Raw genomic sequence first — 15173 nt, forward strand, 5'->3', positions numbered from 1 at the left:
TTCCCTCGGCCTAAAAGAGATATCATCGATTGAGGGTACTAAAAATGTTGCTGAAGGAGTTTTATAGAAGAGTCATTCTGACAGAAGAAGCAGCACTCGCCTTTTTAAGAGAGCACAATCTCTTGGATACAGTTCAAGAAGCAGATCTATTTGTGTCATTCTTAGAAGATGTACGAAGTGTGTATCGCTAGAATAAATGTATGGAAATATATGATAACCTGTTTGATGCACGAAGTGTGTATCGCTAGAATAAAAGTATGGAAATATATAACATGTTTGATGTACGAAGAGTGTAGCGCTAGAATAAATGTATGGAAATATATGATAACATGTTTATTTTTACCTTTATTCCTTTTTTTAATGTAATTAGAAATCCAATGATCTATTAGAGTCATTTCTAAGATATGTTTAAATTAAGTGTTTATTGCTTAAACAAATGTATGAAATGTGTTTTATCTATGAGGGACGAATAATTCAGCAGTAGACCTCACGCTATAGTAGTAATGGGAGGTAGATCTCACGCTATAGTGTGGTAGACCTCACGCTATAGTAGCACCGAAATATTTATCCCGAGAATAAACAACGTATAATTCTCAACTCTTCAATTAGAGATCCCTAAGATAGTATTTGCTTACTTGCTTACAAAACAAAATCCAGTTCAAAGGTCTAAACGAAAAGGGTTTCAATTTTTCTGTCACTACTATCTCAGTGATATGGGGAAATACCACTGGGTTTTCAAAGTGAAATCTTGTTCATCACATACAGGCCTACAGTATAAAATTTCCACTAGCTTTTCCCACAATGATGAGTAATAAATCTACAATTACTTGAACTAACAAAAGAGGTAATTTGGTAAACATATGCGGCACTAACTGTAACTATTATACTTTATCGGGCGTTTCTTCCATACAAAATATTCTGTTTTAGTAAGAGCCAGCAACTTACTCGACTTCTCAGTCTGAAGTCTCACCAGAAACGCCTGTCCTGACTGCACGGGAAATATGCTAAAAACTTTCATAACACTTCAAACACTTGGATATTGCTACAAAGCAGCTTACTCACTGAATTGTTTGTACATTTAGAAGATATACATCCTATTTTGCTATTCTAAGATGCCAGGATCAATGCAGAGCTAGAGACATCTGACGGTAGGCTACGCCAGGAAAGGCATCTTCTTGGTAAATAGATGGTGAATCTTGTCAGCGACCTCTGCACACAAATTAGTATAAACATTATCTCTCTCTCTCTCTCTCTCTCTCTCTCTCTCTCTCTCTCTCTCTCTCTCTCTCTCTCTCTCTCTCTCTCTCCTTTTCTGTGAAACAGTAAATTGAATCGAAAATATTGTTAGGATATGTTTTGAGTGGAGAAAAATATCTGAATTAACCCTTGCCCTACTAGATTTCAGATACTTTTTTTTTATTATTAATAAGATTGTTAAAAATATCTTAAGTGGAAGAATAAATGTTAATAGGATAGAAACTGTTAAGATATATAAATACAAATAATAGATTGCTGTTATGAAACTGTGTTGCACTGTCAATCTCTTCTGAAGAGCTGTTTGAGATAAAGTTAAGCTTATGAAACTGCGTTGAGCTGGGAATCGCTTCGGTACAACTGCAAAGTTAAGCAAATATGCACGAATAAGAGTATTTTGGATATCCATAGTGATTTCTTATATGTCATTATTGACCACAAATCAAATATCACATAGGTTCATTCGTAAACTTTTGTAATTTTGATTTTATAATTGTTTACCTCTAGAGAAGAGGGTCTGAAAACTTTAGTTCTTATATTTATTGTTTTAAAACTCTACCAGCGACGATTCTTCTGCCTTGTTTATAAACTGTTCCTCGTGATAGTTTCTATTTTTAGATTGCATAAATGCGTCAGTAAATTAAGAACGACCTATTCTCTTAATTATAAAAATAATTTTACTGTTCTTCTAAAGTATCTTGCTATAAAGCTGGCTTCCATCTCCTTTTTTCTTTACCTTGTTGTATTTAATGACCTGGGCACCGATCCTAAATAGGCCTACCTACCTCTACTTATACCATTGCTTCTCATACCCAGTTTGCGTGTGTATATTGTGACACTAAATATACCTGATTATCTGCCTGTGTCCCCATTTCCCCTCCCCTTGTAGGTTAGGGGAATGAGAACAAAACTAAGATCATGATTTTCTGAACCATGAAATATATAGGCCTAGACAGTTCATCAACCATCTATGATATTTGTCAAGACATATATTTCCTTCCTGGTTACATTGGTCAGCTGATTGTCAAATGCAATAAAATATATTTTTTTTCTTTTTTTTTTAGAATAACTTATAATTATGCAGTTATTTATATTTGGTGACTAATGAAATATCTCAGGTTTCTGAAGTAGAAATGTATTCAAGAGACTTATTTATGTCCCCGTCTCTCTCTTTTTTTTTTTTTGCTAACTTTCATCTTCCTCAGGGGTTTGAGCTTTGTGCAGATATATATAAGCTTCAAGAAGAGGTAAGTGCTTTTCTGTACATATATTTGATGTAGTGATATTGTTTAATTATAGATTATTTAGAGAGAAATTCAAATTCAATGTTTGTGAAGTCAGTACCACATGACTTACTTCAGCAATGTACATGACAGATTTTTTGTTTCTTTAGCAATATGTCTTGTAGAATGATTAACATGTTTTCAGAAGAATATATCATTATTCTAACCAGTATGGCAATCAAATTATGCATAGCCAAATTCAATAGAATTTTGAGTAAAAATTTTATTAGGCTTGATGGAATCTTATTCAGAAAGATATATGGCTGAGAGATGCCTCATTGACTATATAATGACAGTGCCCCTTAACTACCCGTTTCTCAAGATTTGCTTTGATTTAGGTAGGCACAAAAATCATATCTTTTATTGGGTACTATAAAGTCTAGCAGTGCTATTTAAGAAGGTTATAAGATTATCAGTTTTGTGCTCAGTGTGGTCTTTATTTTTTGGCCATCAACAGGTAGGTTCTAGGGAGACTGAAACTCAGAGGCTGGAGCAAGATTTGAAGACAGCTCAGAATCTCCACCACCAAACCTTCACGCAAGTTAGTTTTAAAAAATTCCTCGTTTTTTCCATTATAATTTGCATTCTTTCTTTTATGCCCTTTATTTGACATTTTCTTGCTTATACAATGTCCCTTCAAATACTTTAATTTTGGTTCCATACTGTGTTAGGGGTTTTCCCATTATTTTTATGAATATTTTTGTCGATGAAATAAAGAAAAATTCTGGAAACAAGTAGCGCAAAAAACTTCCCTTTGTCAAAAAAAAAAAAAAAATCTATGAGATTCACTTATCAAAATGGTTAAATACTCTACTATCTAATTTGTATTGAATGAATATTTTCGTCAAGAAAAATTTCTAACTTAGAAACCTCCCTTTTTTATAGAATATTTCATTAAAAAAAAAAAAAAAAAAAAAAAAACTCTTAAGAAATAATGGCTTGAGAACTTCTCTGTTCCTCAACCAGTTGGTGGAGAGTGACGCCCGCGGAGAGGTCTTGCGGGAAGAGAACCGAGCTCTGAGTCGCCGCATAGCAGCCCTTCAGGAGGACATCGACCCGCGACAGATGCAGACCCGAAGTAGAGAATTCTCTATCGCCTACGGCGATGTATGTCATTTTCTCTTGCAGTTGCGAAAAACAATACTCGTCTCAACCTTCTTACATAAATCACCTTCCAGATTATTTATCATCAATTTGTGTCATTTGGTACAGCCTTTTTTTCACAATTTTACTTTGATTTCATAAAGAAAAGTCACTTTAGTTAAAGCTGGAGGTACTTTTACCTCACTTAGCTCAATTTGAATCAATACCACTTATTTATCAATGTTTTAAGATTTATTATTAAATAAATGCTCGTATTCATAATCTCACCAATTATATAGTACAATATACATATATATATATATATATATATATATATATATATATATGTATATATATATGTATATATATATATATGTGTGTGTGTGTGTGTGTGTGTGTGTGTGTGTTGATGTATATATACAGTAGTACCTCGGCCTATTGGTACATGCATACCGCTTTCATGTACTGTACCCCCTATAGTACAAGATTATTCATGACGTCATTTTGTAAATGAATAATTCCTCTTTTATTTCAGCATGACAATAAGAAACAAACAAATTCATTTGCTGTGAGATCTTCCCACGAATGGGATATTTTCCATTTCAATACGACTAAGACGTTACAATAAAATCTTTAAGAAAATATTTTTAGCAATGATTAATTGTAGACCAATTACTCCTCACCTTTGGAAAAACTCTCCATTTTGTACCTTTATTATTCGAATATAAAAATTTTTTAATAAAAAGGATCCATTTTCAGTCTGAGAGATCCAACAGAGAGAAGGATAAACTTCGACGGCAGCTGCAAGAGGCCGAGCGGCGGTGTCAAGAAATGGGATCATCGATGCAGCTTTTGCAGGAACAGGTAAGTTTAAAGGAAGTAGGCCTAGGAGTGATTGAGTATTTGAGAAATCTTTTACAACCTTGTGGTCATTGATGGAAGAAGTCTTTAAAACTGTTATTACAAAATGTTGGAACAAACTGTTTCTTATGTGTACCAAGTTAGTTTCTTCTAATTACGAGAGTATCTAAAGGCATTGTCGCCATCTGCTTATATCTATCATAGACGCCATAAAAATGTTAGAAAAGTGCAAAAAATGCTATGAAAAGGCTAGGGAAGTTCGAACAACGCTATGTAAAGGCTAGGAAAGTGCGTAGAACACTATATTCAAGCTAGAAAAGTGCTAAAATCGCCATGAAAAGGCCAAAAAGGTGCGAAAAAACGCTATAAAAGGCTAGAAAAGGGCTAAAAGTGCTAAAAAAGCGCTAAAAAGGCTTTAAAATTCTAGAAAAGTCCTATAAGGGCTAGAAATGTGCTAAATGATATAAAATGCCAGAAAAGTGCTATGAGGGCTAGAAAAGTGTTAAAACGCTATAATAAGGCTAGAAAGTGCTTAAAATGCATGAAATGGCTATAAAAGTGCCAAGAATGCTATAAAAAGTCTATTGTGACAGATGCTAAAGGTGTCCTCGGTTCCTTAACAGGTGCGTACACTGGAGGATGAAGTGTCAGCGGCAACAGAGGCCAGGGCGGACGCGGAGCGAAGGGCGGCGGAGGCGCAGAGGAAGAACTTGAATCTACAGGAGAGTCTCTCAGCTCAAGAAGTAGGAATCTTAATGAGTAAAAGAAAATGAGAAAAGAATAATTCAATAAATTATAAATTACTATAAATTCCAATTAAGAACAGATTTTTTTTTTAATATTTTCAATAGATTTCTCAGTGAAAGAATAACTTTTTTTTTTTTTACAGTTTTCTTGAATAAGAGAAGTGATATAGAATCTTGCAAATTCCTACACTAATATTTTTCAGTTAAACTTCTTATATGGGATTTTTGCTTATAACATCTCATTCTGCCTTTTGCTAAGAGATATAAGCATATTTTATGCAAACAGGTATAATTATAATTATAATCATAATTATAATGCAACTGATTTAATTCATAATCACTCAAAGCTATATCTCTGCATTTTGATGGAAACAATAAGAAAATATAAATTTCTCTTCACATTTGGTCCGTTGGCTTCGATATACTTGAAATAACTCTTGAACACTTTATGTTATAATACACTATAGAACAGATACACGGAAACACTGCTCCCAGTAATGTAAATCACGTGCATACTTCCTTTTGTAACTTCTATGAGAGGGCCCATCAGGCAACCGACCCCTTAATGTATTGATAACGGTGGGGAAGAAGAAGATTTAGGTAGAAAATGTTGCATATGCGGGAACAATTATATTCACGTGATAGTCTATGCAACTGAATGTATATGTGTATATGCATAAATAGTATATTCATAAGCCTATGAGCTTCGAATGTTCGCTTTTGTGCATAATATATCAACTATAAGGCTTTATTTTACATTCTATGTTTTTATTAACAACACTGGCATGCTGTGCCTCAATCTATAAATTCTTCATCTTTATTTCTATCAATATTTCCATGCATGTAGTATATATAATATTCAGATAGCCACAAAGTGCATGAAATCCCTAGACAAGCGAGAGTGTGGAGAGACTGGGCCACCAGCTGGAAGATGCGGTGGCAGCCTTGACAAAAGCTAGAGAAGAGGCGCTTTCGAAGACAGAACAGCTTCGTCAAGTCAAGCAGGATGTCAACCAACTCTCTGATGCTCTTGCCTACGAGAAGGAACTGAACACTAATTTGCATGAACAGGTTAGAAGGATTAGATGATTGTTGAGAATCTGCGTTTTGTAGTGTAGGCAAATATTTGCCTTAGGAAGTCTGTCGAAGACGCCCACTCTGTGCTGAAGAATGAATGAAATATGCTCACTTTTAAGTCAAATTCGGGAAAATTTATTACGTATACATTAATATTTGAGGGAGATAACTTGACGTTTTACCTATGGCTCTTTTACGATGCTAGTTATAGAATATTGTGTTTTACATGACTTTAACAATAAGAGAAGGTACAGAGAAAAATATAGATTTGTCATAAGCGAGTACGTCTTTGGACGATTCGTTTTTTCGTGAAAAATCCATGATTCCTTTTATTGAAAAGCACATCATAGATATTCAAAGAAGCAAGAACGTAAAATTTTAAACAGATAGATGGATAGACAGACAGATAAATAGATAGTTAAGAGTATAAAAATAAAGAAGTGCTGGGTAAGGTTAGGTTACTTATACTCACAAAAGAATATAGTAGATATATAGAAAAGCGTACCATCAAGATTAGCCCGATGATAATTGAGAATTGTAAAATAAAACCATCTTAAAACGCAATGTTATTACAATTTGATACTCTTACAAACTACATAGATAGGCCTATTCATCTTTGCATAGATCATTTGATTGTTAACTTGAAGTAATCAATCATGCTATAGGTCAAAGAGATAGCATATGAATATATAGTTATTTAGTGAGCTGGAGAAAAGTAGACCCATGTTTGTTGCATTGCAAAACATCTGCATTACTCTTTGCAACATTTTCTCTTTTGTGGAGCAAGAAAATATCGAGGAATAATAATCTTTATAGCTGTTAAAAAATGACGTAAAAATAATGGTAAAAATCCTCGAATAAAGGGTTGCCAGGCATTTACCGTTTTAAAAACGGATATATTGACGTTAAGGAGTGGTACTACGGTCACCAACCCGTAAATTTCGTAAAAGATAATAACAAAGTAGGGTAAAAATTACGGTCGCCTGTATTTTACTGAAATACGACTGAGAACAGTATATTTTTTTACGAAGAACTTCCGAATAAAATTATTTTTTTTTAAACAGTAGATAATCAGAAATTGCGTATTTGTTAATATGTGTATTTAGGACACTTTTCATATGTATTTTCTGGCAGTTTAAATATTTGTTTTGATATAAAATATGTTCCAGTTATTACTTATTTGTTTTTATTTTAGTTTGAATCGATTTGCATTATTCTTAACGGTGAATTATTAATACAGTGAAGTAATGATGGGTGACAACACTGTTTAATATAACGTAATTTCAATTGAAAATTATCCGTAAAAATATACTATTCTCAGCCGTATTTCAGTAAAATACAGGTGATCGTAATTTTACCCCATTTGTTATATCTTTTACGGGTTAGTGACCGTAATATTACTCTTTTGCATCAATATATCCGTTTTTATAACAGTATATGCCTGGCAACATTTATTCTAGGATTTTTACCGTTTTTTTACGGCAAATTCTTAACAGTGAAGTTGAATAAAGTGGTGAATAAGATTTTGCAAGCATCACTGACTTTCATAACTCTATCAGTTTAAAATGATCTGTTATTATTATTATTATTATTATTATTATTATTATTATTATTATTATTATTAGCTAAGCTACAACCCTAGCTGGAAAAGCAGGATGCTATAAGCCTAAGAACTCCAACATGGAAAAATAGCGCAGTGAGGAAAGGAAATATGGAAATAGATAAACTATATGAGAAGTAATAAACAATTAAAATAAAATATTTTAAGAACAGTAACAACATTAAAAACAGATATTCCATATATAAACTATAAAAAGAGACGTATGTCAGCCTGTTCAACATTAAAAATACATCTGCTGCAAGCTAAACACGTGACAATTACGTAGGTTTGCATACTTGGGGAATATTGAAAAGCTGTTGAATATTATATATATATATATAAATATATATATATATATATATATATATATATATATATATATATATATATATATATATATATATATATATATATATATCAGTCCGTGTTTTTCCTCTCTCTCTTTCTACATACAGCTTGACTATGCTTCTAAAATGCTTCATAATTTAAAGTGTATTCATTATTGAAATAAAGTTATTCTTTTACTACAGACTTCATAATAGGATACCCTTCCCGGATATCCAATTACCACAAAATAATGCTTAAATTAATTTTCTCCTTATTGAAATCAAATAATTCTTTTACTACAGGCTACATAAAACGATACTCTAATTGAATATTTGATGACCACAAAATAATCTAAATTTGATTTGGCTTGAAGCTGAAAGAGTCAATTTATCTTTTGCAGATGGAAAGCCTAATGAAAGTAGCTGGAAATCACGAATACAAAACTGCTGAACAACAACAGGAGCTGAGGAAAATGATCAGAGACTCTATGCAGAAAGACCGCCAGGTGGGTAAAATGAGGGATTCATTCTGAAAGACTTAAAACGGTATAAAAACTATACTTATGCTGGTAGATAGGAACACCCTTTTGATTCTATAAAATAAAATTTAAAGGTCACTCATGAATGGCAGGGGCAAGGGGCAGTGACATTGCTCTATCAAGCAGGACAATGCCCAAGAGACTGACCATATTACATATGATTAGATCCCAAGGCCCCTCTCCACCCAAGCTAGGACCAGGGAGGGCCATGCAAAGGCTGCTGATATCTCGGCAGGTAGATCTATAGGCTTCCAAAAACCCCCAACTCCCATCTTTAGCTCACATGCATGGTGAGATTGTAGACACTACAAAAGACTATCGAACGTGAGCGGACCTTGATCTCTTGTCCAGCAGAACGTCAGGCAGGGACGTTTCCAATAGGCTACCACAAAAGTTTACACTTTATACAACTTGCGGTACATGATAAACAGAGATATTTCTTATGCTAATATACCAAAGCTCAGGAAAAAATGGTAGGTTTTACTCGTATTGCATTTTTTCTCTAACAAGTTCTCTCATTTATGTATTTTTCACGGAATTTTGTCAACTGCTTTTACCATTTATCTTGACAGAGAAGAAAATTTCCGTGCTGACAAAATAAACGATCCTCATGTTCGCCAGTGATTTGTTGATTTGATTTCTTATAGAAATTTCAGTAAGCAACTCATATCTTCAGTAATAGACGGATATTTTGTTCTTGTCTTATAAGTTACTTTTCTTTTTCTTTGTACAAGGGGTAATTATGGCCTGATTGGTAACGTCTCTGCCTGGTGTTTGCCAGTCAGACTCGTTAGTGCCATTGTGCCTGCAATCTTACCATCCTTGTGAGCTAAGGTTGGGGGGATTGGGGGAACCTATAGGTCTATCTGCTGAGTCACCAGCAGCCACTGCCTGGCCCCTCCCTGGTCCTAACTTAGGTGGAGAGGAGGCTTGGGCGTTGATCATATATGGTCAGTCTCTAGGGCATTATCCTGCTTGCTATGGCAATGTCACTGTCCCTTGCCTCTGCCATTCATGAGCGACCTTTAAACATTTAAACAAGTTCCAAGAAGCTAAAGCTCGTTTGCTGTTTTCTCTCTTCAAACACATCTCTATCCTTTGATCCCTGATTTTCTTTTATCTACAGATACTGACACTAGAAGCCCAAATAGAAGGACTTAAGAGTCAAATCAGCGCCCTTGAGGATCTCATGTCTGGCGAACGAAAGGAAGTAGCCTCACTCAAGGAAGCCTTGTCGAAGGAGTCGAAGTTGTTGCAACAGACGAGGAATAAGTTAGACGCTGTAAGTTAGGACGTTCAGTGTTATTTTAGCTTATAACGTATACGCTGCGTAGAGTGTTATAACCTCCGACAACGAAGTTGGAAGGAGGTCATGTTTTAATCCCTGTTTGTGTGTTTGTGTTTGTGTGTGTGTGTGTGTTTGCTTGTGAACAGCTTCCTGGCCACAATTTCAATCGTAGAGTAATGAAACTTACAGGGATTAACTGTTATCTAAACAGCTGGAAATTGTGAAATTTAGGAAGGTCAAGGTCAATGGCCAAGGTCACGGTAAAGCAAAATGTCCAATGCACGTCACGTAATCAGCCATAAGTCTGGACATCGTTGGCACAGAGAATTCACACTTGGTTCATATTTGAGTGTATGAAAATCCATGCTAATTAATACATTTTAAGGTTGAAGGTCAAGGTCGAGTCCATGGTCAAGGTTAAGCAAAATGTAAAATTCTGTTCATCAAGCATACGCCACAATTCTTATAGTAAAGTAATGAAAACTGCAGGGATTTTAAAGTGTTAAGGAGCTGGGTAAAGAATAAATTTTGGGAGGTCAAAGGTCAAGGTTACGGAGGAGCAAAACTTCCATATCACATAATCAGCCATAAGTCTAGACATTGTTGTTACAGAGACTTTAATTTTGGCTCATATTTGAGTGTATGAAAATCCACGTTTAGGTTAAAGATCAAAGTAAAGGTCAAGAAATAAGCTGCCGCGGTGGAAGTCTGCGCTCTACTGAGTGCCCCTCTTTGGATATTTTGTAGTCTTACATATTGCGTTCTGTTTGAAAACGTTCTGCTGATTACTCAGCTCTAGCGTTCTACGGTTTTGTTCAGCATTTTATTCAATGGTATTTCCTCTTTTTGACGACATATCTTTATCAGTATGTATATGTATATATATATATATATATATATATATATATATATATATATATATATATATATATATATATATGTATAATATATATATATATATATATGTATAATATATATATATATATATATATATATATATATATATATATATATGTATATATATGCATATATATATATATATGTATATAATATATATATATATATATATATATATATATATATATACACATATATATCCTCATCATCGTCATCATCATCTCCTCCCACGCCTATTGACGCAAAGGGCCTCCGTTAGATTACACCAGTCGTCTCTATCTAGAGCTTTTAAAACAATACTTCTCCATTCATCATCTACTTCGCGCTTCATAGTCCTCAGCCATGTAGGCATGGGTCTTCAAACTCTTCTAGTGCCCTGTGAAGCCCAGTTAAATGTTTGGTGAACTAATCGGGGAGTGCGAAGAGTATGCCCAAATCCTGGTTATAGTTCTGAATTTTATACCTTCAAAAAAAAAAAAAAAAAAAAAAAAAAAAAAAAAAGCAAGTTAAGGTATACGTTTCGTGTCTTTACCTCAGTTAGATTCTATTTATTTTTTCCCAGGTCAGGAAGGAAGCAGCCCACGGGGAGGAACAGTTGACCGGGTTAAGGAGAGACCTGCAACACGCCCAGGACAAAATCAGTCGGCAGGAACAAAGGATCAAAGAGATGGTAGAGTCCTTCTTGAGACACAATTCGCTTTGCTGAGAGAGATTTACTTCTTCTTCTTCTTCTTCTTGTCTTATCTCCTTGCAAGATTCGAGCATGATGCTGATCCTCACTTGCTGTAGAAGCTTTGCTACAGAACGTCTCTCGTATTTTATTCTTGTAGATTTTAATAGCATCTTGTATTGCTAGTTGCTTGTTCTCTATCTTGGATTTGTATTGCTATTTGATGAAATATTTCTTTACTTAAATGTACGAGTTTTTTTTTTTTTTTTTTTTTTTTGCACGATTCTTTGGTTATTTATCTTTTTTCTCTGTTCGATTATCCTTTGTTCTTAACTCTCACGCGATCATGAATTTATAGGAATAGAAATATTATTATTTCATCTTTCTTTGCTTAAATCAATGAGGTTTTTTTTTCGCACGATTCTTTCAGTATCTATTTTCTCTGTTCGATTATTTTCCTGTTATAACAACAGGCAAATTATGCAGTCATGAATTCACAGGGTTATAAATTTTGAATATTTTATCATTCTTGTCCCCTGTCCCTCCATAACATATATCCTCTAAGTAAACTAAAGAGATAAACTTAAAAGCAGTAGGCCTCTACGTCACTTAAAAGTTACTTAAAAGTTCACTATGGACATTGACTGTGTTTCATCTGACATAATTTTCAATACGATAGAAGATATATTGAGATATATTTTTATAGTTGACTTTATCAGTACTCTGAAAAATATTCTCAATCTCTTTGAATTTTATTTAATTTTTTTTTTTTTTTTAAGGATAATTTTCAAAATTTCAGGCTAGTCATTCCTACTATTGTAGAGTAATTGAACTTATTTTTATGCCATATTTTTTAGATTATAAGTTGACAGAAGTTCGTGTAAACATATCTTTCAATACCAATTACATAAATATTGATTATAAATTTTACTAGTTTATAACTAGTATTTTATTGAATTTTATTTCTTAGCATAATGAAAAAAGAAGCCAGTTGCTGCTAACTAATTATTCAAAGGAATTTGCCAAACTTGACTATTAAAAGCAAATCATTTGAGAAAAGCATACCTGAATGCAAGCACTGGAAATAGGACTTTTTTAATGTTTTGAGTCATATTTTACAACCTAGTTACAGCTTTTTTTTTTCTATCATCAGATCACAAAAAATCAATGATCAACTCTTCTTACTTTACCGAACATATTTTAGATAACTTTATTATTATTATTATTATTTTTTTTTTGTCTAATAATAATATTTTCTACATTTAAGATGATTCCATGTAATTATCATAAAACAATAAAGCTTACCTCCTAGTTTCATCTTGGTGTGACTCTACATCTCCTCACTTGTCTTAGATGATGGAGAAGAGTTTATTTTTTTCGATCTGCAAAAATTCTATGAAATTTTCTATGAGGTAAAAAGATATGTACAAGACGAGAAAACAGCTCTGAAAAATCTGGCAGGTCACGTACAAAGTTTGAAAACAAAAAAGCAATAAAAAAGAATCAAATTATCTTTGAGGAGGCCAAAGGAATTCATTATATCTGTATAATAAAAGTATTGGTTTAAAAGCTCAAGATAGAGACGATTGGCGAAATATAACAGAGGCCTTTTGCGGCAATAGGCGTAGGAGATTATTACTATTATTATTATTATTATTATTATTATTATTATTATTATTATTATTATTATTATTATTATTATTATTATTATTATTGTTATTATTATTATTATTATTATCAAACTGATATGAACAGAAAGACATTAATCTAATTATTTGACACTAAGATGATTTCCATTTTATTGCCTTGCTGTCAAAATACTTAGAGGACAAATTGGTATGATAACATAACGCCAAAAAAAAAAAAAAAAAAAAGACACACGCCTAAGTACTTGAAGATAGCATCAAAGGATATTTTAAGCGTTTATATCGTTGTCTGTACTGGAAGTAGCAAGTGCATATTGCATGTTTAGAAATGGCATGCCAAGATACAGAAGTGTTTGCATAAACTATATATTTCATGGCGAATATTTTTATACTTGTGAAAATCTCTTTTATTATTATTATTATTATTATTATTATTATTATTATTATTATTATTATTATTATTAGAAATATTATCCTTTTCAAAATTATTACATTTTTAATTAGTATTAAAATTATTGGTAATATTATCATGAAAATTAGTAGAATGATTATTATTATTATTATTATTATTATTATTATTATTTATGTCAAACCATATTGAACCCTGTCTACTTTTGAAATAATACCAAAAGGTTAGTGGAGTAAGGATCGCTCGTTCAATGAAGGGTGGCCTAGTTACAATATCCAATAATCATTTTCCAAGAAGAGCTATTTACGTCTTGTGACAGCAAGAGGCGTTTTTGGAAAAACTTGAACTATTTTTCACAGATATGGTCTAGCTTACTGAGTAGATGTATTGAAGAGCAAGTTTCTTTGAGGAAGAAGAATCCTGGTATAGTTTTCTTTGCTCCTAGAAGTAAGGCAGTGCCATCAATGGTGGTACAGAAACAAGAATTTTGGCTGAAAACCCACGAAATAGACAAGGCTCAGAAAATATATATAAACCTTTCTAATGACTTCTATAATGCTTGTTAGAGTTTAAGATTAAAAGGAAACCTGATGAAAATCATGCATATTACAGAAAATATATTTTCTTAACTATGGTATCCAACTCAGAACTGTCTGAGTTAACTGCATTTACAGCAGTTCCTAAGACTAGTTCCTTTAGTATTAAGTAATTATAGTTATTCAGAAAACTGTAATTACGAAAATACTCATTTATTTAGAGCAAGTTATCTGAATGTATTAAACTCCAAAACTCTACCAATGACATCAAAATTCCACCGTTATTCATTTATTCTCTTTGGTATTAGGAAAGTGAACGTGAGGCGGAAGTAGCAGCGGTGGCAGAACGCCTCACAGCGGCGCATGAAGCAAGTGTCCGGAGGTTGGAAGAAAGTTTAGTTACCTACTCAAGATTACAAGCCCGTGAGGAATTTCAGGTGAGTTTTTATTAAAAAATAAGGTTGTGTTGTATCTACTAAAGGTTTTATTTAGTTCACCGCTAAACTTACTACTTCTATCTTATACTGTAGCACCACTCGTGTATCCGATAGATGGCTCTGTCATTTGCAGATGACTTCCTGTGGTGTCCTTGTTTAAACTAATTGTTACAACACGCTACACTCGTACATGCAAACGTAATACTGTAATGTCATGTTTACTTTCGGTGCTGTTTTGGTAGGTGATCTTATTAATGGCGTAATCTCAGAAATGATTCTTTTGCTTTGGTATGCGATGTCAATATTTTAGTAGGTAAAAAGAAAAAAAAAACAAGAATAATAGCAAATCTAATGGTTCTTGCTTCACCATGCGCTCGCTTCGCTCGCTAACATATAAAAACATTAAGCTTTGTATGTAGTGGCAAGCGGTAATGTTGAGCTGCGTTCGCTAACATCAATGATTGATTATTATTTCTTAGATAATTATTTCCGATATATATATATATATATATATATATATA

The 15173-nt window shown here is 33.1% G+C and overlaps 1 protein-coding gene across 15 annotated transcripts in view; it reads left to right on the forward strand.

The window, feature by feature from the left end:
* The window catches only part of LOC137629528 (putative leucine-rich repeat-containing protein DDB_G0290503), a 227452-nt gene that overhangs the window by 176077 nt on the left and 36202 nt on the right, over nt 1-15173 (forward strand). For 13 of the 15 annotated variants that reach the window (XM_068360916.1, XM_068360919.1, XM_068360923.1 and 10 more), the window contains 10 exons: nt 2460-2501; nt 2995-3078; nt 3504-3644; nt 4380-4484; nt 5105-5224; nt 6119-6298; nt 8632-8736; nt 9896-10051; nt 11517-11624; nt 14524-14652. In XM_068360916.1, the coding sequence (XP_068217017.1) occupies nt 2460-2501; nt 2995-3078; nt 3504-3644; nt 4380-4484; nt 5105-5224; nt 6119-6298; nt 8632-8736; nt 9896-10051; nt 11517-11624; nt 14524-14652 (1170 nt within the window). The remainder of the gene's footprint in view (nt 1-2459; nt 2502-2994; nt 3079-3503; nt 3645-4379; nt 4485-5104; nt 5225-6118; nt 6299-8631; nt 8737-9895; nt 10052-11516; nt 11625-14523; nt 14653-15173) is intronic. The other 2 variants (XM_068360921.1, XM_068360917.1) reach the window with 2 other exon arrangements.

The sequence above is a fragment of the Palaemon carinicauda genome, chromosome 37, assembly GCF_036898095.1.
Source record: "Palaemon carinicauda isolate YSFRI2023 chromosome 37, ASM3689809v2, whole genome shotgun sequence".
Taxonomy (NCBI): Eukaryota; Metazoa; Arthropoda; class Malacostraca; order Decapoda; family Palaemonidae; genus Palaemon; species Palaemon carinicauda.